At 61.9% G+C, this 26,294-nt stretch overlaps 2 protein-coding genes across 3 annotated transcripts; both read left to right on the forward strand.

The window, feature by feature from the left end:
* Window positions 1-49: 49 nt before the first annotated feature.
* On the forward strand, window positions 50-12,208 carry PLEKHG4B (pleckstrin homology and RhoGEF domain containing G4B; the record flags this gene model as incomplete). The annotated part of the gene is made up of 8 exons (XM_070045074.1): window positions 50-112; window positions 251-393; window positions 902-1,049; window positions 5,535-5,648; window positions 5,730-5,891; window positions 6,505-9,787; window positions 10,732-10,963; window positions 11,686-12,208. Coding segments are annotated over 6 exons (993 nt in total), but the record flags the coding sequence as incomplete, so codon positions are not given.
* Window positions 12,209-12,739: 531 nt separating this feature from the next.
* LRRC14B (leucine rich repeat containing 14B) lies at window positions 12,740-25,922 on the forward strand. Of its 2 annotated transcripts, XM_060295627.1 has the most exons (6): window positions 12,740-12,924; window positions 13,827-13,943; window positions 14,177-14,381; window positions 15,519-15,679; window positions 20,181-21,298; window positions 24,455-25,922. In XM_060295627.1, exons 5-6 carry the CDS (start codon window positions 20,406-20,408, stop codon window positions 25,098-25,100), a joined length of 1,539 nt encoding a protein of 512 aa, XP_060151610.1. In that variant the 5' UTR covers window positions 12,740-12,924; window positions 13,827-13,943; window positions 14,177-14,381; window positions 15,519-15,679; window positions 20,181-20,405; the 3' UTR covers window positions 25,101-25,922. The 2 variants fall into 2 exon arrangements, with proteins under 2 accessions (XP_060151610.1, XP_060151611.1); XM_060295628.1 differs by lacking the exons at window positions 12,740-12,924; window positions 13,827-13,943; window positions 14,177-14,381; window positions 15,519-15,679 and adding an exon at window positions 19,873-20,012.
* Window positions 25,923-26,294: the final 372 nt, after the last annotated feature.

A 26,294-nucleotide genomic window follows, 5' to 3' on the forward strand; every position in this document is an offset into this window, starting at 1 on the left:
TCTCCTCCTGCTGCCGCCTTTAAGCTTCCCTCTTGCTCTCTGCCCTCAGATCTCCCTTCCCTTGGGCAAGGGCATCTGGAGCTGTGCTACGTTCCTACGGGGACTGGGCGGCGTGTGGGGTGTGCCAAGCCCACCCACTTTTAGCTCGGTTGACAGAGCAGGGACGTGGGTCACACTGACGTGTCCATTAGCGCTAGGCTTGGGAGGACTGGAGGAGGGCTTCCAAGCACGTTTGTCCTACCCCGGGCAGGAGGTCGCAGAGTTGATCGGCAAGCACAGGGCGATGATGAAGCGTGTCCTGGAAGACGCGCGGCTGGTGGCCCTCCGGCTGGAAGGCGGCACCGTGCTGGCACGGCTGAGGAGGGAGGAGCACGGCGCCGGCCAAGACTACCAGTGAGTGTCCCGCTGGGGCAGCGCCGGACCGCAGCCCAGCCGGGGCGATTCCCAGTGCTCTGCCCAGTCACGGGAAGCCCGTCTTCATCACCTGCAGTGTCTCCAAGGAGTTCAAACCTCCATTCCTCTGACGGACACACTGTGACTGACCAGAGATTAATTCCCTTTGTAACTGAAGGAAGCCTAGCAGATTCCTTGGAAGGCTCAGGTGGAGAAGGGTCACTTCCTGGGACTCAGCATCCGTCCTACCAAATGCTTCCTTGCCTGTTGCCTCCCGGGCACCGGGCCCACCCACCCACGTTGCCCTGCCGCCTCCGGGGTGCCCGCACCTGTGGCTGGCAGGGTGTTGCAGCTCACAGGCGTGTTTACGCTCTGCTCAGGCTGCGGGCCTCCTCGGGGGCTTCCGTTTTCGTCAGATGTACAGAGTGCAGCTGGGGTTTGTAACCAGGTGTCACCGACTCGGGGCTTGCTGTGAACAGACACTCCGACAGCTGCCTTCTCTTTCCAGGGACGCCATCGAGGCTGCCTGCAGGCTGTACGACCAAGTAGACGAAGAGGTCCACAGGCTGGTCCTCGCCTCCAACAGGTGTCTGCAGGCACTGGAGGAGCTCCAGGAGCGAGGACACCAGTCAGGGCTCCAGGGGGGAGGTGACCAGGTCAGTGTCCGGGAGAGGTGACCAGTCAGGGCTCCAGGGGGAGGTGACCATTCAGGGCTCCAGGGGGAGGTGACCAGTCAGGGAGCCAGGGGGAGGTGACCAGTCAGGGCTCCAGGGGGAGGTGACCAGTCAGGGCTCCAGGGGGAGGTGACCAGTCAGAGCTCCAGGGGGGAGGCGACCAGGTCAGTGTCCAGGAGAGGTGACCAGTCAGGGAGCCAGGGGGAGGTGACAGGGCTCCAAGGGGAGGTGACCAGTCAGGGCTCCAGGGGGAGGTGACCAGTCAGGGAGCCAGGGGGAGGTGACAGGGCTCCAGGGGGAGGTGACCAGTCAGAGCTCCAGGGGGAGGTGAACATTCAGGGCTCCAGGGGGAGGTGACCAGTCAGGGCTCCAGAGGGGAGGCGACCAGTCAGGGAGCCAGGGGGAGGTGACAGGGCTCCAGGGGGAGGTGACCAGTCAGAGCTCCAGGGGGAGGTGAACATTCAGGGCTCCAGGGGGAGGTGAACATTCAGGGCTCCAGGGGGAGGTGACAGTCAGGGCTCCAGGGGGAGGTGACCAGTCAGGGCTCCAGGGGGGAGGCGACCAGTCAGGGAGCCAGGGGGAGGTGACAGGGCTCCAGGGGGAGGTGACCAGTCAGAGCTCCAGGGGGAGGTGAACATTCAGGGCTCCAGGGGGAGGTGAACATTCAGGGCTCCAGGGGGAGGTGACCAGTCAGAGCTCCAGGGGGGAGGCGACCAGGTCAGTGTCCAGGAGAGGTGACCAGTCAGGGAGCCAGGGGGAGGTGACAGGGCTCCAAGGGGAGGTGACCAGTCAGGGCTCCAGGGGGAGGTGACCAGTCAGGGAGCCAGGGGGAAGTGACAGTCAGGGCCCCAGGGGGAGGTGACCAGTCAGGGCTCCAGGGGGAGGTGACAGGGCTCCAGGGTGGAGGCGACCAGGTCAGTGTCTGGGAGAGGTGACCAGCCAGGGCTCCATGGGGAGGTGACAGGGCTCCAGGAGGAGGAGACCAGTCAAGGCACTAGGGGGAGGTGACAGTCAGTGCTCCAGTGGGGAGGCTACCAGGTCAGTGTCCTGGGAGAGGTGACCAGTCAGGGCTCCAGGGGGAGGTGACAGTCAGGGCTCCAGGGGGAGGTGACAGTCAGGGCTCCAGGAGGTATGGCACTGGGCTACCTGACATAACCAGTGTAACACTCGCTATTTGAATCCAGATCTTCTTTATATTCATATGCATATAACGATTTCCAAAAGCTTATGTTTTTCAAGTAAAATCCTTATTATTTTATCAGCCATTGTTTCCTGGTTAGTGAATGTGAAGCCAGGGCCCCCCGCCCAGCCAGCAGCATAGGGGCAGTGAAGAGTGGCTGGAGACTCTCTGGACCCTCAGCTGGCCCTGCGTCCTCCAGTGTCTGGTCACCGTGGGGCAGTCAGGGTGGGAGGGGCGCCACCCCCAGGGCACCCCAGGCTGGTCCCCAGGACAGCCAGCAGTCACAGTGGGGTTGCACACTGTGTATTTTCCCTCCCTGGTCTCCCCACAAACAGCCCTAGCGCCCAGCCACGGGCCAGTGGGGGGCCTGGGTGGTGGGAGATGGTGACCCAGCTGATCCAGGCTGCAGGGAAGCACAGACAAGGGGCTGACCAGCTCACCTGGGCCCGGTGGTGGCAGCCTGGAGCATGGCTGACTCGAGACACCCCAGCCTGGGGGTGGGCCCTGCCTGGGGCTCCTCCATCCTGTGGGGTCCCCCGTCTACCCGTAGGGTCGATTCCCTGGCCTCTGGGGCCTCCTCCATCCTATGGGGTCTACTGTTTCTTATATATTATGTATTTTATTATAAAATGCCCTCCAGGACTTCCCAGAGGAAGGAGGGAAACTCTAAGACCTGCGCATCCGATGCTGTCTCTTCTCCTTCACGGTTCTCAGTAGTTTATTCTCCCGCCGGGACAGAGGCACCGTACTGGTCACTTAGCCTCACGGGTTGCGGTGGAGAGTCTGTTCTGCTGCACTCTCAGCCTTGGGCTGGGCCCTGCTTTCTCCTGGGAACCTCGTCCACCTCTGGTCCTCAGGCCGCCTCCGCCTGGTGAGCAGAGGCTCCTCCTTTGCCTCCCTAGGCGCTGGGGATGCTGGGGTTTCTTGATGAGCACCCCCGTTTCCCAAATTCCACGCTTCCTGCTGGTCCGCTCGTTTTCTTCCTTTTCCATTTTCCACGTCGCTGGCCTTTTCCTCTACTTTCAGAGTAGATTTTATCGACTTTATCTTCTGACCCCACTTGTGTGTTTCTGCCTCTGCTCTAACGTTGTTAACTTCCATGGGGGTTTTGTTTGTTTATTCCTCTCAATGGACCTTCTTCACAGCACCTGACTTACTCTTGGCTGAAATACTGGTCGTGGTGTCTGCCCAGCCTCTCTCGCCTCCGAGGGGGCTTCTGCAGGCCTGTCCTGGCTTCTCTTTTTCATGCTGGAGGCTCTCCTGGTGATCCTAGGTTGCCTGCCCAGCTGCCGAGTGGGGCGGGGCCGCTGGAGGCCCCTGCTGGGCCCACCTCCTGGGCTCGTGGGCTCCTCCAGAGATGCGGCCTCCGACCCCCGAGGGGCGGGCCTGGCTGCACGCCAGGGAGGAGGTGAGACTCCGTGTTCCCGTGGCCTCTGCCTGCCTCCCCCTGCGCAGAGAGCACCCGGGCGCTGCGGGGTGGACGGCGCGTGCACTGGGGCCCCCACCTCTCGCAGCTCCAGGTCTCCCTCACCTCCTCGTCAGCTGCGCCGCCTGCGCAGGATGCCCAGGGCCCCCAGTGCCCCTCCTTCCCAGCCTGTCTGTTGTCCCCATCCTTTATACCTTGAAAGAGGTTACTGAAGCTTTAGCAGTGTTCCAGGAGGGATCAAAGTTAGATAAGTTTTAGCCTGCCGTCTTCACCCAAAACTAAATACACTTTAACCTAAAAGTGGGATCATCCTATATAGTGTGTTAAGTTGCTTTTTTTTCCTAAGCAATTGCACGCACACTGTGGAAGAACTAGAGAGGACCTAGGCTTTAACCACAGTGAGATCCTGCCTCATGCGCTCCTCTGGCGGGCCCTGAGGTGGGGCTGCATGGGCACGCACGCCGGTGGGAGTCCCCGGGGCTCTGCCCTGCTGTTCGCTATTACAGACATCGCCACCTGCACATCCTTCACACTTGGTGATTGTTTGCAAATTCCTAGGCTGGATTGGAGGGTCAGGGCGCACCTCCTGAGGTTTTCAGAATCTTCCAGCAGCCTTCCAGACAGCTGGCCCAGCCTGGGCTCTCGGCAGCCTTCGGAGGCCGGCTTTCTCGTTTGCCGTCTGACAGGTGACGATAAAGTGTCTCATCATTGTCTGCATTCGGATCTTTTATGCGGCAGTTGAACCTTTTCTTCCTACATTTATTGGTTATTTTTACTTCCCTAATAAATTGCTTTTTCGTGTACTTGGCCAATTTCCCTACAGTTTGTAATAGTTTCATTATGTCACTTCTAATCCTTTGATTGTGTTGCAGATATTTGTAATTTGTCCTTTAACTTTGCTTATGATTTATGTGGCTTTTCCTGTCTTTCGGTTACAGAATGACTAATGTATTCCATTATAAGACTTTCATGGTTTGAATTTCTCCATTTAATTTTTCAAACCGACTGGAATTTATTTTTTCTCGAGGTCGGAAGTGGGACTCCACCTCTGAGGCGCCTCTGCCCTGCTGACCATTTCCTCTTCTCTACCTGGCAGTTCTAGGACTGCAGGTGCTTCCTTGCAAAAATCTAGGTTTGATGGTCTTTTTCCATGACTCTGTCCACAAAGAGCATGTACTCTGGTCTCTCTCCTCTGCTCATACATCTGAGTTCATTAAATACAATTATTGTCCTGATAGATACAGCCCAATCGCTCCATTTTTTAATAGCAAACCTCTTCCTGGGTGTCTAACGACCGGATGCCCCTGCATTGCCCTGTGAGGGTTTGCCTCTGACGTGCCCGCAGTGAGCGTAGTGCTGTTGCCATGGGAACTGCGTCTCTAAAGTGATGACCGTGACCACATCGGACTGTGTAGGTGCAGGCAGGCCTGCCATCGCCCCTCCGTCCCTCCCAGGTGCCACCAGCCTGAGGAATGTTTCTGGAGTTTGTGTAGCATAGTAACAAGTTTTGAAACTGAAACTTCTGGATCCATTTCTCAATGATCTTAATTTCCACCTCCAAACAATTAAAAGTTATAAACGTGAGCCGTGGAGGCCTGTGGTCATCCCAGTCCCTCTCCAACCCACGCGTCACTCCCACTCACAGATTGAAAAGTCACAAGTGAGAACCGTGGATCAGACTGAGGCCGAGTAGCCTTCGGATGCGCTCAGGAGACGCCGTTCAGACGAGGCGTGTGGCTGTAGGAATCAGATGCACCGGCCCCCCCCCCCGAGGCGGCATCTGACACCTCCTTTGTCCTCCGAAGTCTTAGGGCCGGACTCCTTAGCACATTGAAAAGTAAAACCTTCTTTTCCTACGTAGATCACATCGTGGTTTGAAAAAGAAAGAGAGAAATTCCTCGGGCCTTTGGAGCTGCTGTCTCTGGGGAATGCAAAGCAGTGGCAGGCGTCCCGGGCTCTCCCGGACAGGCTGACGGTGGGTGCCCACCAGGACACATGCAGGGACACCCAGGGCACTGCTGGGGCTTGTTCTGATTCTTTGCTCCTTGGGCCGCAGCAATATCGTCCGAAAGGGCTACGGCTGATGGAAGAGGACTTGCAAGGTGCAGAGGAAGGGACCCAGGACTTCAGAAGGAGTCTGAGCGCCAAGGCCGGCCTGGCTGAGCGGAGGGAGGGCGAGCTGGCCAGGCAGGCCCTCGGGTCCGAGTTCTGCGAGACGGTAAGAGCCCCGGCCCAGTCCCTCCCAGGGTGTGCACACGTGGCCCAGTCCTTGCTGCGGACATTCGCTGCGAGGTGGGCGCCCCCCCGCCAGGCTCTCCGTAGACCTGTGAGGGGTTTATTTATTGTACCGGACAGACAGGCCACGAGGACTCGTGAACTGTTCTTTCTGTTTACCGGCTCAGTTATAAAAGTCCACTTACTGTCAAAGATCCCAGAACGATTGCAGCACAGCCGCACCCGCACTCTCGCTAGCGCCCTAGAATGCCTGCCGTTAGGGCGCCAGGGCCAGACTCCTCAGGAGCACAGAACCCAAGAGGCCAGGGCAGGCCTGGAACTCTCGGCCCGAGGTCCCTGGCCCATGGGTCGCACACCCGGCGGACCGTCTCACGGCCTCTCCAGCCCTGATGCCCACGGTCGAGTCCGGCCGGCAGTTGCCACCGCGAGCACAGGGTCTTCCTCTCACTCTGGCCTCTGGCTCACCCTGGTTCTCACTTTGGGCGACCTGGTCAGCAGGCAGAGCGTGACCTGAGTTTACTCAGGGTGCTGGCTCAGGCCGCCTTGGCCGTGACCGTCCTTCACTGCACTGACCGGTGCCCTCCTGTGCCGGGCAGGTGAGCGGGCGGACGCTGCGGTGCAGTCAGTGCCTAGAGCACCCGGACCCAGAGCTGGTCACCGAGGATCTGAAGCGGTGTCGCCGGCAGGCCGTGCAGAGCTTCCCCAGGGCGAGCGTGGTGGTGGTGGGCCCCGGCGGCCAGTGGGCGCTGCCACGGGGCCAAACCTTGTGGCTGCAGAGCCGGCAGACCCGACGCCACTGGCAAGAGGCCCTTGGAGAAGAGGCCCCGGGCCCCGGCACCCTGCCTCTGGGCTGGAGCCCCCTGAAGCACGAGCTTGCCCAGGGACCCGAGGGGCAGCCCCTTGAGCCTTCCTGGACCCCTCCTGCTGACCCCGAGGGCCGAGCTGGGGAGTGGGCCTGACTGCTGCCCGGCCTCGCCGGACAAGCTGCTGTGTGTGGGCAGGGCGAGCACCTGCGCCCAGGTGTGCACGCACAGGACAGCAGCGGCACCTGCTCCCCGCCCACCCCAGGAAGCACCCCCCGCAGAAAATTAGGAAGAAAGCACAAAGCTTCGCGACTCCTCAGCTTGACAGTGGCCCCAGCGACTCCCTCCGGCTGGGCCACACTGGGGTCTTCATCAAAGGCCTGGAGGTGATCGGCACTGCTGTGGCCTCAGAGAAGCGGCCCCCGCTGAGGCCACGTGCCGAGAGCCCTCGGCTCCCTCGGAACCGGAGTCTGTCCTCTCCCTCCAGGACCCACCCCTCCGAGGAGGATGGGAAGGGCAAGCTGGAAGGTGAGGCAGATGCCCTCAACCTGTGGGCCTAGTGGTCAGTGGGGTCTAGAGACCCAGAGCCGTGAAATGCCCTTCCCCAGCGTGGGAAACCCACGGACGCCCCCCGGGCCTTCCGCGTCAGGTCCAGGCTGAAGCACTCACGTCTGATTTTAAACAAGACGTTAGTGATCTCCCTGTGCTCAGAACAGAATCTCTGACAGCCGCCTCCTTTTTCGGGGCGTGTAGTGACCTAGCACACCCGCTCTGATGGTTAAACAACCAACTCTAGTTGTTTAGAGCCCATTTCTAGAAAATTACAATAAGCAAACCAAGCCCACAACGTGAAGAAATTACTTTAAAAATTGCTTTTAAAAAAAGTCTCTAAGTATTGAGGTGAGAGGTGTGTGCCCGTTTATCTGTTGCCCAAATGAAGATGTCCGTTTATTTTGTTAAATCTTTAGGAAGATGTTTGCAAAAAGATACTTCTTGTTAACTGTCTGGATAAAAAGTGGTCAAGGACCCCGCCCACCCCAGTGACAGTCCGTGACGCCAGCCTGGCCTCCCAGCCTCTGGGTTGTTTGTCCCTGTTTGCAGTGAGCCCTGGCTGGAGGGGCATCCCCTGGTGTCCTTTGCTCATCGGATGGGTCCACGTGTGTTTCCTCCAGAGAGCAGCTCGAATCTGAACTGAGACGGTTACAAAATGCTCTTCTGAAACAACCTTCAACCACCTTGTCAAAGGTGGACCTTGTGGGGTGTGGGCAGGCGCAGGGAGAGCTGCGTGTCTGTGGATGGCCTTCCAGCTCATTTTGAAGGTGTCTGGGCAGCAGAAGGCAGGGGTAGGCGTGGTCCACTCACCGGGAGCCGCCTGGCCACCCAGAGTGCACGTCCTGGGTCTGGGAGGGAGCAGGTTGGCGAAGCTGTCCTGCCTTTGCCACTGGGGATGGGTCCCCCTCCCGCCATTCACGGGCCTCAGACCCACCAAGCCCAGGCCTGGCAGTGGGGACCTCGCACACAACCTTCAAGGGAGCGAGTCCTCCCACATGCCGGGGCCAGGGCGGGAGCTTTGCGTGGACCGCCCCGTCTTCCCGGAAACCCAGCTGTCTGGAGGGGGCTCCTGCCGCTTGGCCAGCAGTCATTCCCCCAGAACTTTCCATCCTTTATGAGTCAATTTCCATTTACTTGGTCCAGATGCCCAGACCATGCTAGTGTGTATTTTTTTTCTGGATATTGAAGAAGAACACTTGTTTTCGGCGAGTGTCTACAGGAGGTGACTCAGCGGCCGTGCGTGGGTGTGACAAGGGCACCTCGCGTGGCAGCAGCTGTGTTTGTCGGCACTGCCACCGCCAAGGGCTCCAGGGCCCCCACCACCAGAAGGCGCCGTCTTCCCAGAAACAAGAAGCACCTGTAAAATCCGTGCTGCAGGCGTGAGGGGGCCGTCCAGGGTCTGCTGCAAACAGGATGAACTCACAGCATTCTGACCACGGTGCGTTTCCTATGGTTAGCTGCTTGTCTTCCAATTAAAAAAAAAAAGTAAAGACAGATAATGGCAGGAAAAACTCTACCAACCCCCACTGGTGTCATTAGGATGGAGTAGTTTCAGAAGGTGGCTGGTGGGATGCTCTCAAATAGGGAAGAAACGCGCAGTGTGCGTGGGGACCTCCAGCCCAGACAGGCCCCTCCGCCTACTGTCCATCTCCGCAGCACACGGGCCCCCAGGCCTACGCTCCGTCCTCTGCTGCAGCGGCTTCTGTGCATCTGGGTCAGAGGTCCCTGAGTAAAGCTGACTTTTCAGGGACGCCTTGTGGTAGGTTAGCCGCCGGTGTGCGCCAGAAACCGGTTTTCCCGCAAATCCCCAGCACAGCCTTCCTGGCAGAGGGCTCCCTGCTGCGGGCGTGCGAATCTTCTTCCTGCCAGAGCTGCCCGCTAAGACGGTGCTGGAATCAAGCCGTCTGGATTCAGGGTTGGAGTTAGGGAGCCTGCGAATCTCTCCTTTCCAGTTTCCGAAGGGATCTCTCTTCTGAAAAGGCCGTGGTCGGCAGCGTGGAAACGTCGCCACAGCTTTCCTTCTGCTGTGACCTCCCTGCGCTCCGCTACGCCAGAGGAGCGCCTCCAGTACCGGTGAGAGGACAGCTCAGGTGCGAAGCGCCTCCAAATTACTCGTCCCCAAAGACGGGAAACCACGGGAGACAGTGCTTTTGTGCGCCTCCCGTCTGTGCATACCGCGTTCATCACTCTGGAGTTTCAGTCTCTGGTTTCCTCCGAGGCAGGAATAACGCTGATGACGCGAGGCCTGAGCGTCCCCTCGGCTCTCTTTCAGCAGCCGACGCAGCACGTGATGGCCGAGATGATCTCCACGGAGAGGCAGTATGTTAGGTCCTTAGGATATGTCATCGACAACTATTTTCCAGAAATGGAAAGGACGGACCTGCCCCAGGACCTCCGAGGGAAGCGCAGCGTCATTTTCGGGAACTGGGAGACTCTCTACGCCTTCCACCACGGGCGCTTCCTCCCGGGGCTGGAGCACTGCCGGCACCGCCCCTGGGCCGTGGGCCACGCGTTCCTGAGATATGTGAGTCCCCAGCCCACTGTGTGAACAGGGTGAGGCCAGCCCCACTCGTGCTGGGAGCGGCCCACGTTTCAGGCGAGTGGATCCCTTGTGTCCGGGTCAGGAGATACGTCCCTGCCAGTTATGACCTGGCTCTGGACACTTGGGCCTCAGGGTCAGCAGACGGCACCCTGGTCGAGAGCCCCTCAGCACTGGGGCTGCACCTGTGTCATCACACCTAATCTGTCCACAACCCACCCCTCACAGCTAGCTGGCGCAAAGCAGCGTCCAAAATCGGTTTGCTCCCTGCACGTAGGAAGCCCACCTGGTCCCCGTCACGGTCTTCCTGCGAGCCTGCCCAGCTCCCCTTCCAGAGGAGCGCCAGACCCTCCTGACCAGCTCTGAGAGCCGCATGGATGTATAGATCATTCCGAGGAGACCTGAGGTTTTGATAAGTCTCTTCTCAACCATGAATATTGAGTCTTTATAAAATTCTTAATTTACTCTGAAAAGAAGGTTCTTTCAACAAGTAGTTAGTCACGAAACACAGTTCGGGGCACCGGGGCAGCGTCTGTGCTGGGGGCAGGTGACAGTCCTGGTTCAGCATTGTTAACTATGAATACGACAAAAGCACCGGTGCTGGAGCACGTCCCACGTGTTGTGTCTTTTCAGCTATTTCTTAAAAAATGCTTTTAGCCATTGTGTGCAGCTTCCGTGTTGTTTTATGTTGACAGTGATCTTGAGAATTTTAAATGTTTAGCCAAAGTTGGTTCTTGACTGTTAATGAATATTTCAAACCCTCCCTCGCGCCCACCCCCTGAGCACCCCTCTTGCCTCTTCCCTGAAAACTGGTATTTTGAGACTGAGTCTAGGGCTCCCACCACGTCCGGGGAGCCGAGTGCCCGCTCCCGACTGCGGCAAGACCCTGCGGAGCTGGGCGGCCTCTGACCCCAGCCCTCCCTTCGCAGGAGGAGCAGCGTGGCAGGAACGCACCGTACAGCAAGAACAAGCCCGGGCGGACGCCCTGCTCTGCAGCCACGGCAACGCCTTCTTCAAGGTCGTCGTCCCGCCCGTGAGCCTTGCTGCCTGGCCTGGCCCGGGCTGACCCTATCGCCCGGCCTTGCAGAACAAGCAGCAGGAGCTGGGTGACAAGATGGACCTGGCCTCCTACTTGCTGAAGCCCGTGCAGCGCGTGGGCAAGTACGCACTGCTGCTCCGGGCCCTGGTCCAGGAGGCTGGCGGCTGCCCCGCCCGTGAGCAGGCGCTGGGCGAGCTGAGGGCCACAGGACAGGCCTGCGGGGAGGCGCCCACACTTGAGACCCCCCAGACCCCCGCCCAGAGGGAAGGGAACGCCCGGGAGAGGCTGCTGGGGCGGGAGCCACGGGAGGAGAGGCAGGCGGGCTCTCAATGTTAAACGTCGGTGTTTGGGGCTACTCTGAAATAACTGGATATGGGAAAAACTGAGCTTGGCCTTAGGCTGTGGGCCTGAGCCTACCGATTCGCCCCCTGTGGGGGCCATGGTGGGGCCAGCGCCCAGGGCCAGGAGGAAGAGCGGACCTCCCGGTCAGGCAGGACCGCCCCGAATTCCCCGTCCCAAGTGAAGACGCGGTCGCCTTGTTAGAGCAGCGTTAGTAAGAGTTCCAAGACGACAGATCGGCCCCAGGCGGCCACCGCAGACCCGAAGGCCCCCGAGCCCTCTGTCCAGTGAGCTCAGCCCAGCGATTTGGGACAGCCCAGGCGTCACCCAGGACAGGGCCGTCCACGGGAGGCAGGGGGGCACCTCCCATGAAGGGGCGGCCTGGCTGGGCGCAGTTGACCCTCACGCAGCCGTCGCCTTGTGGAAGCTTCGTTACAGGGGCGCGAGGGCAGGGCTGGGATCAGGTCATGCCCCGTCCCCCTGAGAGAGGCCGGCCTGCCTGCAGGTGGATCTGAAGGAACAGGGGCGGCTGATATGCCAGGACGAGTTCCTCGTTTGCTGCCGAGGGAAGAAGCACCTGAGGCGTGTGTTCCTGTTTGAAGACCTCATCCTGTTCAGCAAGACCCAGAAGGCGGACGGAGGCCACGACGTGTACGCGTACGAGCAGTCCTTCAAGGTACCGCGTCAGGGAGGGCGCTGGGGGCCGGAGGGGACGCCAGGTTATTTGCTATTGCGGCTCTTAGGCTGAATTTTGGAGCCTGGGGCCTCTAGAAGCCGCAAGGAGCCATTTGTCCTTCGTGTTCCACGTGCCAGTCCAGGGGCTAGAAAACAAATGTCTCCTCGTCGGTGACTCCATTTCAGGTTTGGGTGAAGGTGGGCAGAGCACAGAGGCAGCCTTCCCCTGGGCGGTCTCAGGGCCTCACCCCTCCCCCCAGACAGGCCCTGGGGGCGAAGTCTCCCGGGAGAGGCCCCACCACAACCCCTTCCCTGCCAGCGAGCTCATCGGAGGGGTCCTGTGATGACGCGCCAGGGAGCCCTTCTGGGGGGGGGCACTGAGCCCTCACAAGGGAGCCAGTGTGGATGGCGGGGGTGGGGGCGAGGGGGAACGGGGGGGCAGGGGCGACGGGCTCCCGGCCCAGCCTCGTCCACACCACTCGGTGTCTGGGTGAGGGGACCTCCGGCACGGAGGCGCTGGGGTCAAGCGTCAGCCAGAGAGCGGTCAGTTGTCCAAAGGGCAGGATCTGAGGTCCCTCGCGGTGCTCGTGGCTGCAGATGGCACAGATCAGGATGACGGAGAACGTCGGGGACAGTGGCTTGAGGTTTGAGATCTGGTTCCGCAGGCGGCGGAAATCCCAGGACACCTGCATTCGCCAGGCGAGCTCCGCGGAGGTCAAGACCTCCTGGACGGACGTGACAGGGAAGGTCCTGTGGTGGCAGGCTCTGCGGAGCCGAGGTGGGCAGAGCGGCTGGAGGGCGCTCGGCGTGCAGGGCCAGCTCGGGCTGGGCTCGGGCTGGGCGCAGGGCTCGTGGTCGGTCCGAGGGGCTCCTTAGCACCGCCCATCAGCACCGAACACTTACTTCTTAAAACAACAAGCAAGACCCCGGCCCCCACGCTCCGAGAGAGGTCTCAGCCCCAGCTCCCAGACGCCCTCAGACCCGTGGCGTCAGCTTCCTGCTCTCCCTGTGGTCAAGGCCCCGGCCTCCTGGACGCTGCGCCGATGGCCAGCCTGTGGTCTCCCCACAGGTAAGACCCCCCACCTCGTTCCCTCCTCCTTCATGTCTGCCCCCAGTCCCTCCTCTCCCCTGAGTTCATCACTGGGACACCTCTGTCTACTTCAGAGTGGTAGTTCATCCAGGCTGGCTGCCACACATGCCATCTTCATCGCAACCCCTCCAAGCTGGCCCTCCTTCTGGCGGCTCTGACCACCCCGCTGGGCCTGAGAAACCCTAATATGCTAACACCCTGACATCCAAACACGACCACTTGGCACTCGGAGGCTACCACCCTGGCCAGGGCCCTGACCTGTCACCAGCGATGCCCCACGGCCTCCTCATTGCCACGTCCTTCTAAGTATGGACCCCCCCATGCACACAGACACAGGCACACAGACATGCACAGACACACATGTTCACAGAGACACATGCAGACACCCAGAGACACATGTACACACGTGTGCACACACGCACGCAGCAGCCTTGCTCGGGGCGCCCGGCAGGAGCAGCACGTCCCCAAGGCCTGGTGTCCCCTCCCTCTGGGCACCCCCGCTGTAATCGCCATCCTCTCTCTTTGCTTGGTTTACCGAGCATTCATTCGTGCTCAGGCCCTCACCCTGTGCTTGGATCCCCTCTCAGTTTCAAGCGTGGCGGATACCTGTCAGTTTGTCTTTCCCGGAGCCATGCCCTGCCTGGAGGCCTCTGTCCCACTTCAAGTGGATGTCCCTTCATCCGCAGACGGAGACCTGCCCCTCCCGGTTGGACACCCAGTTTCTATGGTCCCACGTCTTCCTTTTTCCTGGTTCACCCCCTTGGGCTCCCTGAGAGAGGCCGGAACGGGCACCTCAGCCTGTCCAGTCCCCCAGAGACACTCAGGGTGGAATTAAACCCAGGGAGCTGCTTAGAAAACTCCCCCACACGCTCCTATCTTAGAACTCAGGACACAGGAGATGGTGTCCACTGGGATAGGCAGCAAGCCATCCATGGACGTCAAGCCCAGCAACGCGGCCATAAGCGACCGGGCCATCAGTTACACCGGGAAGGGAACAGGTTAGCGGCCACAGCCCCAGCTCCCGCTCGGCCCCGCCAGCTCAGACGCAGGCGCCGCAGTGCGCCGGGCCCCACGGACCAACACGTCGGGCTGGACGGGTGGCGGCCCCATGAGGCCCGATGTGACCGCGGGGGAAGGAACCTAGTAGTTTTCTGGCTGGCCATCTTGTTCTTGAATCTAGGCTGCACCTCTACAGCAGAGGCCAAAAGCCTCGTTTTCTGTCCCCGTCCAGAGGCACGGACCCGAGCGTCCACAGCTGTGCCCTCCTGTGACCACACCGCCCCCCTCAAGAGACTGCACTCCACCCTCTCAGACAGCAGCACGTCCTCCTCCAGCAGCCGGTCCTCCTCTGCCCGGGGGCCGCTGCCCCCCGCCCGCGCCCACAAGTCCCGCCCGCTACCCCTGTCCGTGCGGCGTGCACACCTGCACGGAGCAGGGTGAGCTGAAGCAGGAGGCGGGGCCGACCTTCCCTGCGTGAGTGAGTGCATGAGTGCGAGAGTGCGTGAGTGCGTGTGTGCGTGAGAGTGCATGAGTGCCTGGGGCCGGCGTACGTGCTCATCGTTTCCCCGATTTCGTACGCTGCCAAAGGTTTCCAGATTAGAAATTTTCATTTACTTAAAAAAAAAATTCCATTTCCACTCAAGACAAGGGAACAGGGAACAAGTTTAAAACAAGCAAAAAGAGAAACCAGACAAAGCAAACCAAGTGCCCTCCAAAGCCCAAAATGCACCACTGCCACCGTGAAGTCACCCCTGAGGGCGTCCCGACCACCGCAGAGGTGCCTCTGCGCGAAGCGCTGGGCGGGAGCTGCTCAGAACAGGCAGCGGCCACGGGGAGCACGCACCATCGCCCGCCCAGAGCGGCCGCGCTCTCCTGGACACGTCCCTCAGGCTCCAGGACCGCGGGTGGCCCCCATCTGGGCTGCGGCAGCCTCTGGTCAGACCAGGATCTGGAGGCGGGACTTCTCCCGGCAGGAAGACCAGGCGGAAGGGTGTCGGAGGGCTCAGGTCTGCCATCCCCAGCACGGCCCGCAGAAGCCACCCGCCAGCCACACTCGAGGTTGTGGCTGCACCCTGGCAGGGGCCCCACCCTGGGGAGTGACCCCACGGGCCTGGGCTCTGCGGCCGCGACTCTGTCTGGGGTGGCACAGGACACGCCCCTGGGAGCGCGCCTCCCGTCCCGTCCTGTCCCGCTTTCTGTCAAAGCCGCGTGGCCCTTCTTGCCGCGTTTTGTGTTGTCCCCCGCTTGGGCTCACTCTTACCGCCCAGGGTGAGGCTTCCTGCTGGGGGAGGGGTCGACCTCCCTCCCGGCCTTCCCCTTCCGGCTGCACTGGGCCTCCTGATTTCAGAAAAGCGAAGTCACAGACCTCTTGTTCATGAGCAAAGTGGTGTCTGACCTCCGGCAGTGCCGTCCTCCTGCTTTAGCCCGGCATCACGGGTCATCTGGTTATAAATCTGGGCCTTGTAAGTCATTCTCGTTGTGCAAAAGCCTCAGGGCCAGAGTGCCGGGCACAGTAGGCCTGAGGGGCAGCCGGCCAGGCCGGAGGACGGTCCTCACTGGGCTTCTCTCTGCAGAGACCGGGAATTCCGAGTCTTCCCACCGCCCGTCAGGGGACAGCGGCCCCAGCCTCGCAGGCCGTCCCTGCCGCTCGCGGAGCTGTCGTCTGACGAGGACTGTCAGGGTGTCTCGGGAGGGCTCACGGCAGCAGCCTGACGGGGACCAGTTCATCACGGCCGTGAGTACCCCTCCTCTAGGCCCCCACGAGAGAGGCCCAGGTGCTGGGTGGGGGGGTCAGTAGCCGCCCAAGAGATGCTGGGCCGCCGGTGACCACACAGAGCCCCCCTCGTGGGCCATCCTGTGTGTGAATCAACCCCACACGCACACTCCGGCACCCAGCGGGCTGCCTGTGATCCAGAGGCCTGGCTCCGTCTCCAGCGACTCTGAGTCACTTAGAGAGGTTTGCAGGCCTCCTGAAGCATCAGCCGCACTCTGCCTGCCATGCGGAGGCTGCACCTGTGCCATCTGGCACGTGCTGGTTCCAGGCTCGTCCGAGCCCCGACTCCAGGCGGGCCTTGTTAGAGCCCCTGCAGTCCTGGGTGAAGGAGGGCTACTGGTTGGCCAAGGAGGTTTCTGAATCCAGCCCCAGATGGACCAGGCTCAGGGGCTCTGCCCTCCCTGGGACGCTTGCTCGGCCCCCAGTCCCGCATTCTGACGGGATCGCGTCCTGGGCAAGACGCAGTATTTCCCTGCATTGATGCAGACGTGTGTTTCTACCTTCAGGGGTGTCAGGAGAGCCATGACACCTAACCCCGCAAGTAGGGAGCACAGGAGACCCCAGAAACCCTGGACGCACACACAGAGACATCATCCCCTGAAAAGGAGAGACTGAGGGGACCAATCCCACAGGAAGCCACTCGTCACCAGCCGGGCCTGCCGGTTCAGTGCCTTCACCCACACGGGGTCGTAAAGCTCTCCTCTCTGCAGGCACGTCCCAGGTTCTGGGGCGATGCCTCCGGCCCCCTCCTGGGCAGCACCAGAAGGGGAGGTCCGATTTTAAGTGTGTGCTGAGCCAGAGTCCAGGGACCAGTCCTTGGTGCTCACACCCTGGGTCACTCACAGTGACCTGATCCCTTTGCCAGGACAAAACCCCTCACGTCTCGGGCGTCTGGACGGTGGTTTGACTGGAAGGCCACAAGCTCCACCGTGATCCCTGAGGCGCTGGGCACGCTGCCACCACCCAGGCTGCCCGACCGTGTCTCCACCTTGTCCCGATGCTTCCAGAGCGCGGATGCACCACGGATGTTAACGGCACGCCGGGAGGGGGCGGCGGGCCAGGCCTGGCTGCTCCCCCATCCCCCCGACTCCCCCCCGAGAGGAGGCTCCCGCCCTGCTCGCCAGACGGCGCAGCTGGCACTGTCACCCCTCCCCACGCCCGACTCAGCGGGGGAGTCCCCTGTGTGCGCCACAGCCCGCACGCGCCCCACACACCCCGCGCACCGTGCGCGGCACCGCCCTGGGTGGGAGCCGCGGGACACACGCCGTCTCTAGGAAGAGGCCCTGCAGGGTCCTCATCTGTGAGGCCACTTCCTCCGCGGAGGTCTCAGAGCCTGGGCGTCTTGGGGGGCTGTGAAGGGCGCCAGGAGACCGTCCCAGGCAGGGGCCCGCCTGTCCCACAGCCCCTCTCTCCGCTTCTGCGCTGGGCTGCACTGAAGGCCTGCAGCTGCGAACGTGCGCCCAGATCTGATTGAAGGTCTGCCGGTAAAGGTGGATTCCTTGTGCCTGTCAAGTAGACCGTTTCCTACAAACCACATGCGAAGTTGTCCAAGTGCTCCCGTTCACACCGTCGCTGCTTGCAGGACACGTGGGGAGACACGCACACTCACACTCACGTGCTGGGTCAGGACGGCGAACACTGAACTGGCACGCTGCAGGGCCCGAACCTCTTTCCCCTGGGACTCGGACGCCCAGGGCTGCTGGCTGAGGCTGCAGCCGGCACACTGCTCACTCACTCGCCCAGACCTGTGGGTGTCAGCCTTAGAGGACGCACTCGTTTCTGGGGCCCTATCCCTGGCCTTGCTGGGCCCCAACTGCTTCTTCAGAAGATGCACGTCCCGAGCCCGAGAGCACCTTGGGGGAGGAGGGGACCCGAGTAAGAGAGGTCCTTCTTTGGGCAGCTGTGACGCATCTGGGTGAGATGTGGCCCCTCAGGGAGAACCCCCCTCAGAGCAGAGGAACCTCGACCCTGACGTGTGCACAGCAGGTCACGAGGTCTGGGAAGGAGACACTCAAGCCAAGGCTCCTGACCACGTCCTCTGCCAGGCACGGGGCCACCAGTCAGCACACCCCTCGGGGCCTGGGCATCACGTCATGGGCCCCCCGCTGTCCTGCCTACAAAGACGCCCTGTGATGCCCTGGACGCTCCCACACTCCTAGGCTGCAAGAGGCCCGGGTAGGATCACGTGGACCCCCGAGCAGAGTCCCACGATGGACGTGGGGTGTCTCAGAGCAGGGGGCCCTCTGGGAGCGTGTTCCCCCGCCTTCCAGGCAATGCAGGCCATGGACGGCAGTCCCCAGGTGCAGCCCCCACGGGGTGCGTCCCGGACACAGGGGGAGCTTTCCTGAGTTTAGCTGGAATCTCGGTTTCGTTTTCTTTTCAACAAGCTGTGTGTGGCCAGCGGCACTCGAGTTGGGCTCCACCTGGGACAAGGGTCCCTGCGTCCCAGGTGGACCCCAGGTGGAGTTGGGGGCACAGCAGCTGGGCCGGAAGCTCTGATCCAGCCTGTGCTGGGAGGTCCTGTCGTGTGGATGGGGCCCTGAGAGGGCCCCCCCCTCACCCAAGGGTGGAGAGCCTGGGTAGATGCAGGACTCAGCGCACTTCCTGCCACAGGTGCTCCCCCCAGACCCCATCCTGGGGCAGCGGCGACATCAGCTACCATCCACCCAGAACAGGAGCAGGTGGCTGGGGCACGGCCCTCGCCTTTGTGATCTGCCGGCTGCTGTAAACTCTCTTCCTTGTTACCCTGTTTCAGGGCTGACTGTTCCGAACTTTAGGAACATAAAGAAATGGGACATTTTTTTCTACCACATGGTCGTGCTTCTTCTACGGGGTTCTGTTGTGTCAGGGACGTCACCAACAAGCCTCCCCTAGGGAGCGCAGCCCCTGCGACTTTGAGGGGGCAGGGCGTGGGCAGCAGAGCGCCCTCTGGGGTCTGCCTGGTGCACGTCCTTGCCTCCCATCGGGGGTGAGGGCAGGGGGGGTTCCCACCGTCTCCGCTCACACCTGGCCTGCCTGGCAACGCTGGGGCCCCTGGAGCACGATGCCGCCCCCTCCCTAGGGGAGGCACTGCTGAGGCTCTGAGGGAACGGCAAGCCGGACTGTGTCTGACGGAGGGTCCCACCTGAGTGTAGGGTTGGGGGGTCTGGGGGGTCCGGCCCGTGTGGGTCCCCATGAGCGGCACCTGCACCCCCTGCACCCACGTCCATATCCACAGCCCTACACACAGCCCAGCGTGTCCCCTGGCCCCTGACTCTTTCTCCCTCCTAGTGCCTCTGTCTGCCTCTCCCCTCCTCCCTCTCTTGATCTCTGTCTTTGTGGGTCTCTGTCTCTCTGTCTTTCCCTATCTTACTGTCTCGGTCTCTCTCTCTGTCCCACTGAGGTCCCTCCCAGAGCAGCGCTTGTCCGGGTAGCCTGTCAGGCTAAGTGCTCCAGCCCTGCCTCCAATGATGGTGATATGGGGGTGGGGCGGAGGTCAAGTCATTCAGAGATGATCGAATACCCGTCAGAGCTGGAGCTGGAGGGAGGAAGAATTTTTCTCTGTCCATCTTGGGTTCTCTTCTGGGGCTCTGTAACAAAGAACAGACTCATGAGAGAAAAGCACGCAGATTTACTGAATATAAGTTTTTGATGACATGGGAGCCGTCATAAGGAAACGAAGACCCCAGTGGCCTAAGTGTTTCTGGACTAAGTTGAGCGAGGAGGTGATTGATTGATTGTGGAAAAGTAACTACAACACACAGGACAGTAACTTTGACAGTGAACTATCCTGACGCCCTCTCCGGTGATGAGAATGTCTCCCCTCCCGGTTCAGGGAGGGTGGCTTGCCCGGAATTCCATCTCCGTTCAGGAAGAAACGGGGTGCGGGGGGGCCAAGCGCCCTTAGCTCAAAATACTCCTTCAGCCAAAGCGGCGTGGTCTGGGGCACATGCTCTGCCACCCTCCAGAGCGAGGAACCAGACACCAGGCCGTGCGAGCAAGCTTCCGGCTCCTGGGCCCCCCCCCCACTCCCCGCACGTCATCTGCAGCCCCGCCCACTGCGTGGGTCCTGGGGCTCAGCCCAGGGAGGCCTGCAGCTGGAGGGCGCCAAGCTCCCTCCCGTGGACGGTGGGGAAGCCTCGGCCGCGGTCCTCAGTGACGATAAAGGAAGGGGGGTGCCAAGCAGTGTGCGGGCGCCTCATGGGGCCTTTATTTAGCTTCTCTTGAAGTCAGGAAACAGTTATCAGAGGTGCCACCCCATGCCCACTGCTGCGTCCCTAACTCTGGACGTGGGGCAAAGGGAGTCCAAGAAAAGGTTTGTTAGTTCCCGGCCTGTGGGATGGCCCAGGGTTGGGGCAGACCCACGCCATGGAGGGGTGAGGTACCCCCCGGACAGGCCACCCCTGCAGTGGACACGGCGGTAATTCCAGGGGCCCAGCCCCCTCCCCCTAGCCAAGCACTCAGGCACCTCTGCTTTCCTCAGCTGAGCGCCAGCAGGACAAGCCGGCCACCACCAGACGCCTCCACAGCCAAAGCCATACAGGCACCCAGGACGAAAATAGCCGTCAGATGACCAGAGGGCTGGCTCACCGCAGTCCAAGGCAAGCTGCTCACAGCAGCTGCAACTAAAAATAGGTGAGAAGGGGACGCGTCTTCGGGAGAAGCACAGGGGAGAGCGCTGTCCTGGCTCCAGCCGCTGCAGGTGGGCATGATGCAGTCACTACGCTTCATTTCTGCTGAGGCCTTGGCGTCCCACCCCCAGGCGGCCCGGCAGAGCCTGGACGGGGTGGCCCACAACCTCTACCCGCTGCTCTTCAAAGCCAGCTACTTGCTGGAGCAGGCGGAGGTGATCCGCGTTCTGCTGGAGCGCTGGCCGCTAGAGGAGTTCCGGCTGGGTGCTCTGCTGGGCCCCAGCGCAGACCACCCCGGGGACCTGCGGGACCGGGCCTGCAGGGCCTGCCTGGAGGCCTGCGTGCGCGGCCTCGCGGACCACACGCTCTGGGGCGGGGGCCGGCGGCGTCTGCGGGTGGCCGACCTCACGGGCATCCGAGACGTGCAGGTGCAGGGCTGTCCCTGTGGGAGGGCGCTGGGCAGGTGGGGCCGCACCAAGCTGCTGGCCAGGACCTGCTGTGAGCTGCAGGCGGAGCCCCGTGCGGCCTGGCGCCCCGTAGAGGTCCTCGCCGATATCTTCGTCACCGGGGGTAACTTCGACTTGGTGGTGCGGGCCCTGGGGCCAGATGGTCCTGCCCCACTGCGCGTGCGCTGCCTCTCCTTCCGGGCCGACAGCCTGGGCCCCGGGCAGCTGCTGCACGTGCTGCGTCTGGCGGGGCCGGGCGAGCTGCGCCGGCTGGAGGTGGTGCACAACGTGCGTCTGCACGCCGGCCACGTGCAGCAGCTGCTGGCCCAGCTGGGCTTCCCCCGGCTGGTGTCGCTCACCCTGCCCGCCAAGGCCTTCGACGCGCCGCCTACCAGCACCCCCGCCCCTGACGGCGAGGACGCCCTGCTCACCTCCATCGCCCGGGAGCTCAGCCGGATGACGCAGCTCACCGAGTTGAGCGTGGCCTTCTCCACGCTGACCGGGAAGCTCCAGAAACTGCTCGGGTGAGTCTAGGGTGAGCAGAAGGAGGGCGGCGGGGGGAGGGCATCTGCTCACAGCCCCTCAGCCCAGGTCAGGGCGACTCGGGGCCTGGGCTGAGGACGCACTAGGGGACCGTAAAACAGACCTGGTTACTCACAAGGCCACGAGCCCCCGTCCCCTCGGTTTTTGCCCAGCCCAGAGCAGCCGGAGGGGACAGACGGAGGGGGAGGTGGCCCAGCTGGGGCTGGTGTCGGGTGCAATCCGGGAGCACCAGAACCCAAAGGAGACCGCCTCCAGTTCGTAAGAAAAAGAGAAGAGTCCTCATTAGCAAGCAAACAACATAGAAGTAACTCCATTACCTTGTATTAATTACCTGTCATTGTAACAAATGACCCCAGTGCTGGGGCTTACGAGGGCAAGACAGGAGCCGGGTGGGGGCAGCTGTGGTCTCCCCTGAAGGCTCGTCGGGGCGGGAAAGCGGAGCCACCCACTTGCACGCTCATTCTCATGGCTGTCGGCAGGCGGCCTCGGCTGCCCGGCCCGTGGACCCCCCAACAGGCTGCGGATCAGAGGGCCAGAGGCCCTCCGGAGGGAGGCCCGCCTCCCGTGACCTTCCCTGGAGAGCACTGTGCTGATGCTTCGGCACACTGCGTGGTGAGGGCCCGTCACTGGGCCACGGGAGGCACCACCGAGGGTCCCAATACCCAAGGGCCGTTGGGCCACCTTGGCGGCCACCAGCTGTGAATATACTCATGAAAATTTATGGAAAATCAAACTTCTCATTTCTTGAGAAATTTGATGAGAAGCAAATTTCTCATTTCTTCTCATTTCTCATTGAGTGGGTGTAAGGATGTCTTTTCTGGCTTAGGGAGTCCGTGGCTTACAGGAATTTCTCTTCTATACAAAGGAAACCCAGAAGTAGCTGGCCGCAGCTGGCCAGGGCCCACACTGCCTCTCCTCCCCTGGGGGGCACCTGGGATCCCGTCGCCATCCCCCATCCCTGCTCCTCCCCGCCTGGAACCCAGTCGCCCAATTGGGGAAGGGGTGGTCCTCGAGCCCACACACAAATACGACTCTGCCATGTGGCGGCTCCCTGGGACCCTCAGGACAGTACTGCGTTTGGCTGGCCTGGGCCCTCAGCCAGAGGTGCCTGTGCTCTGGGGAAACGTGTTCCACAAGCCAGACGACACGTCACAAGCCTGCAGGGCTATCTTGTTAGCTCGGCCCTGACATCGCCTGTCACACTCTGACCTGTTCTACACGCTCGGTCTTCAGTCAGCTGGCTGCTGAGAGCCTGTCCAAGGCCCCAGAAGGTCCAGGCGTGGAGTGTGTCAGGCCTAAGTGGGAGGGAGATCGGTGAGTGGTCAGGGAAGGCTAGGTCCCAAGGTGACCTTTGAGCGGAGACCAGGCACAGTGAGCCAGCGGAGGGCCCAGAGAGCATGTGCTAGGCAGGAACCCCGCAGGTGAAGGGCAGGAGCTGGGGGTGTGGCAGGGCCGTAGGCAGGGGTGGGGCGGGGCGGGGCTGCCCAGAGCTGGGGGTGCGGCAGGGCCGTAGGCAGGGATGGGGCGGGGCTGGGGCAGCGGGGACGGGGGCTGTGGTCCTGGGCAGGTGAAGAAGGGAGCAGGGAGCGGAGGAGAAGGACGGAAGAGCCAGGCCTCTGAGCAGGGCAGTGGGTGATCAGCTTCATATTACAGAGCTCACTCAGGCTTCCCTGGCCCACACAGCAGACCCAGCTGGAGGGGCAGGGAGAGTGGCAGACAGAGCAGACACGTTTGCTGACTCCCTGGGAGGACTCACTGCTAAGATTTATTACAGCAGACGGACGGGGCAGAATCTGCCAAGGGAAAGGGCTTGTGGGGAGGGGTTCGGGGAGACGGCGCACGAGTCCAGGGTCCTGTCGCAGTGGAGCCAGCACGGACTGTAATGGCACGTGGGAGGTGCCGTCCACGGGGGAGTCATGAGAGACCCAGGCCAGGGGTTTTCCTGGGGGCTGGTTGGGTGGGCGCCTCAGCCTGGCATGTGCCGAGATTCCAGACCCCAGAGGAGGCAGGTGTCAGCAGGGACCACGTTGCTTGTGCAGACAGCTCAGGCCAGGGACCCCTTATCAGCTGAGTGAGGGACCCTCCCCAAATCCAAGCTCCCAGACGCGGTTCGCAGTCAGGCCTGTCCTCTGACCCTTGTCCACACAGGAAGCCCCCCAAGGGGTTGCGAGCAGTGCAGGTGGGGAGAGGGTCCCTCGTGGATGGATGTGGGCGTGAGAGATGGAGGTGGAAACACGCCCCACAGCTCAGGACCTGAGCCACAGCCTCCTCAGAGCCGGGCAAGGAGACACAGAGCCCGCTGCGGCGTGGACTGTGGAGGCGGCGGGTGGGCCCGCGACCCTCAGCGCCCAGAGTACAGGTGCAGGAGGTGGTGGGAGCGGCAGCCTCAGCAGGCGAATAGAGAGCGGACCCCCCCGGCCCCGGCACTCAGTGCCCAGCCAGGTGACCCCAGACCCAGGCCCAGGATCCCGCAGGGCCACTATGGGTCTGTTCCCGACTCTGAGAACTTCTGGGCAGGGAGCCACCGACTGTGCGTTTCCGCGTGGCCGCCCCCTACACACCTACAGGAGAGCACGGAGGGTCTCTGAGGTCCCAGGCAGTGCTGAGGGTGGACTGGACGCTCCAAGGGCCCTCCCGGCCCTGATCCTGTGGGCTCAGGCTCTTCTTGCAGAGCCAAGCCAGTGTTTCATTTCCTGCCAATTCACAGGCAACTCACTGCCCCCTTAGCAAGCTTGGGAACACACAACGCCTTGCTGACAAAACAGATCGATCACTTTAATTGCTGAGGACAAAGGCCAGGCCTGTCTTTGGGTGAAGTTAAGTCTTTACAGCGGCCAGTGGCTACGCAGGGTCTCACACTGACCCAGCTCTGCCGTTGCCCCAGGGCAGCCACAAACGGGAAGTAAATGAAGGTCGTGGCTGTTCTGATTACGCGTTACTTACCCGCACTGAAACCTGAATTTCATATAATTCTCACGTATCACAAAATATTCTTCTTCTTTTGACTTGTTCGACTACTTAAAAAGGTAAAACCCATTTCAGCTCTCGGGCTGAATGCAATCAAGGGAGGGTGTGGGTGGCCCCCAGAGCGCCTGCCGGGCCTGCTCTCACCGCGCTGTTTCCTGCCCTGCCCGCAGCCCCCTCCGGACTCCGCTGAGAGTGCTGGACCTGGGCAACTGCGCCCTGAACCACGCGGACATGGCCTTCTTGGCGAACTGCACCCACGCCGCCCACCTGGAGGTGCTGGACCTCAGCGGGCACTGCCTGGTGGACCTGTTCCCCTCGACCTTCTTCCGGCTGCTGGGCCAGGCCGCCCCGACGCTGAGGGCCCTGACCCTGGAGGAGTGCGGCCTCGCGGACCGGCACGTGGGCGCGCTGAGCCTGGCCCTGGGCCCCTGCCGCCGGCTGCAGGAGCTCCGCTTCCTGGGGAACCCAATGTCGGCCCGCGCGCTCCGGCGCCTTTTCGTGGCGCTCTGTGGGCTCCCCCGGCTGCAGAGCGTGGAGTTCCCGGTGCCCAGGGACTGCTACCCCGAGGGCAGCGCCTACCCACAGGACGAGCTGGCCATGTCCAAATTCGACCAGCAGAAATACAGCGCGATCGCAGATGACCTGCGCGCGCTGCTGCTGCGGGCCGGCCGCGACGACATCCGGGTCTCCACGCCCCTCTTCGGAAGCTTCGACCCGGACATTCAAGAAACGAGCAATGAACTCGGAACGCTCTTGCTGCAAGCCTTCAAAACTGCTCTGGAAAACTTCTCCAGAGCGCTGAAGCAAATGGAGTAGGCCCTGGACTGTACGAGGCGGGTCCCGGCGGCGGCGCTGGGACGGAGCCTCCGCCCCCGCCACCACCGACGCATCTCCTAGTGGCAGCTGCACGCGCATCCCTCAGGCGCTCCGGGAGCGACGGCCCTGCCTCCCAGGAGCTGTGACGGAGCACAGCGCCCAGCACGGCGGTGGCGCCAGAGAAGCAGCCCGCGGCGAGCAGCCGTCCTGGTCACGGCGCCTCGGCAGCCGCGTGAAGTGCGGGCCGCAGGGGGCGGGGCGGCTGGACGACCGGCCGGCGTGAGCGGGGGAGGAAGTGAGAGGACACCTCCCGGGGCACAGCGATGAAAGCGAGCAGCTGAGGAGAGAGTAAAACCGAGGGCAAGCCGCATCCCTTTGCCGCAGCGGCTGGGTCCGGGGGGGCAGGGAGCCGGCCCGGCGCCCTCCCGTCGCGGGTGTGCGGCGCTGCCCTGTCTGGATGTTTACAAACTCCCGTCCAGCGAGGACATGGGCTTTGGTAGTTGACGGCTCTGCCCCTGCCCTCGGGCCACTGGGCGGCAGGCGTGCGCTCTGCCGGTGCCAGGCTGAGCCCCGGGCTCCGGCGGCCTCTGGCTCTGAGGGCACGACCGCGGTGCCCCGCCCGCCGCCGCCCCCACTCCCACCTCCACCGACTCTAGGCCCGGCGGGCGGGGGCTGCTGCTGCGGGGAGGGCGGGAAGGCTCCTCCGGGAAGCTGTCTGAGTCCTGGTGCTTGAGGAGTGGTTAATGCCAACGTCTGGACTTGGTTTCTGCTGAGATCTGATTTGTGCAGTGCTGAGTATTAGGGTAATTAAATACGAATAAAGTGTGGCTTATTCAGATGTGGTTTTCTTTCTTTTTCAATCTGATGGACGAAAAAAATATCTTGCATTAATTTGTGTTTCCCAGATGTTCATGAAACTGGGCATGTCTTTTTCTTTTTTATAGATTTATTTATTTATGTCTGCGTTGGGTCTTCGTCGCTGCGCACGGGCTTTCACTAGTTGCGGCGAGTGGGGGCTACTGTTCATTGCGGTGCGCGGGCTTCTCATCGCGGTGGCTTCTTGCGGAGCACGGGCTCTAGGCGCGCGGGCTTCAGTAGTTGCAGGACGTGGGCTCAGTAGTTGTGGCGCACAGGCTATAGAGCACAGGCTCAGTAGTTGCGGTGCACGGGCTTAGTGGCTCCGTGGCATGTGGG

This window comes from Globicephala melas, chromosome 3 (assembly GCF_963455315.2).
Source record: "Globicephala melas chromosome 3, mGloMel1.2, whole genome shotgun sequence".
Taxonomy (NCBI): Eukaryota; Metazoa; Chordata; class Mammalia; order Artiodactyla; family Delphinidae; genus Globicephala; species Globicephala melas.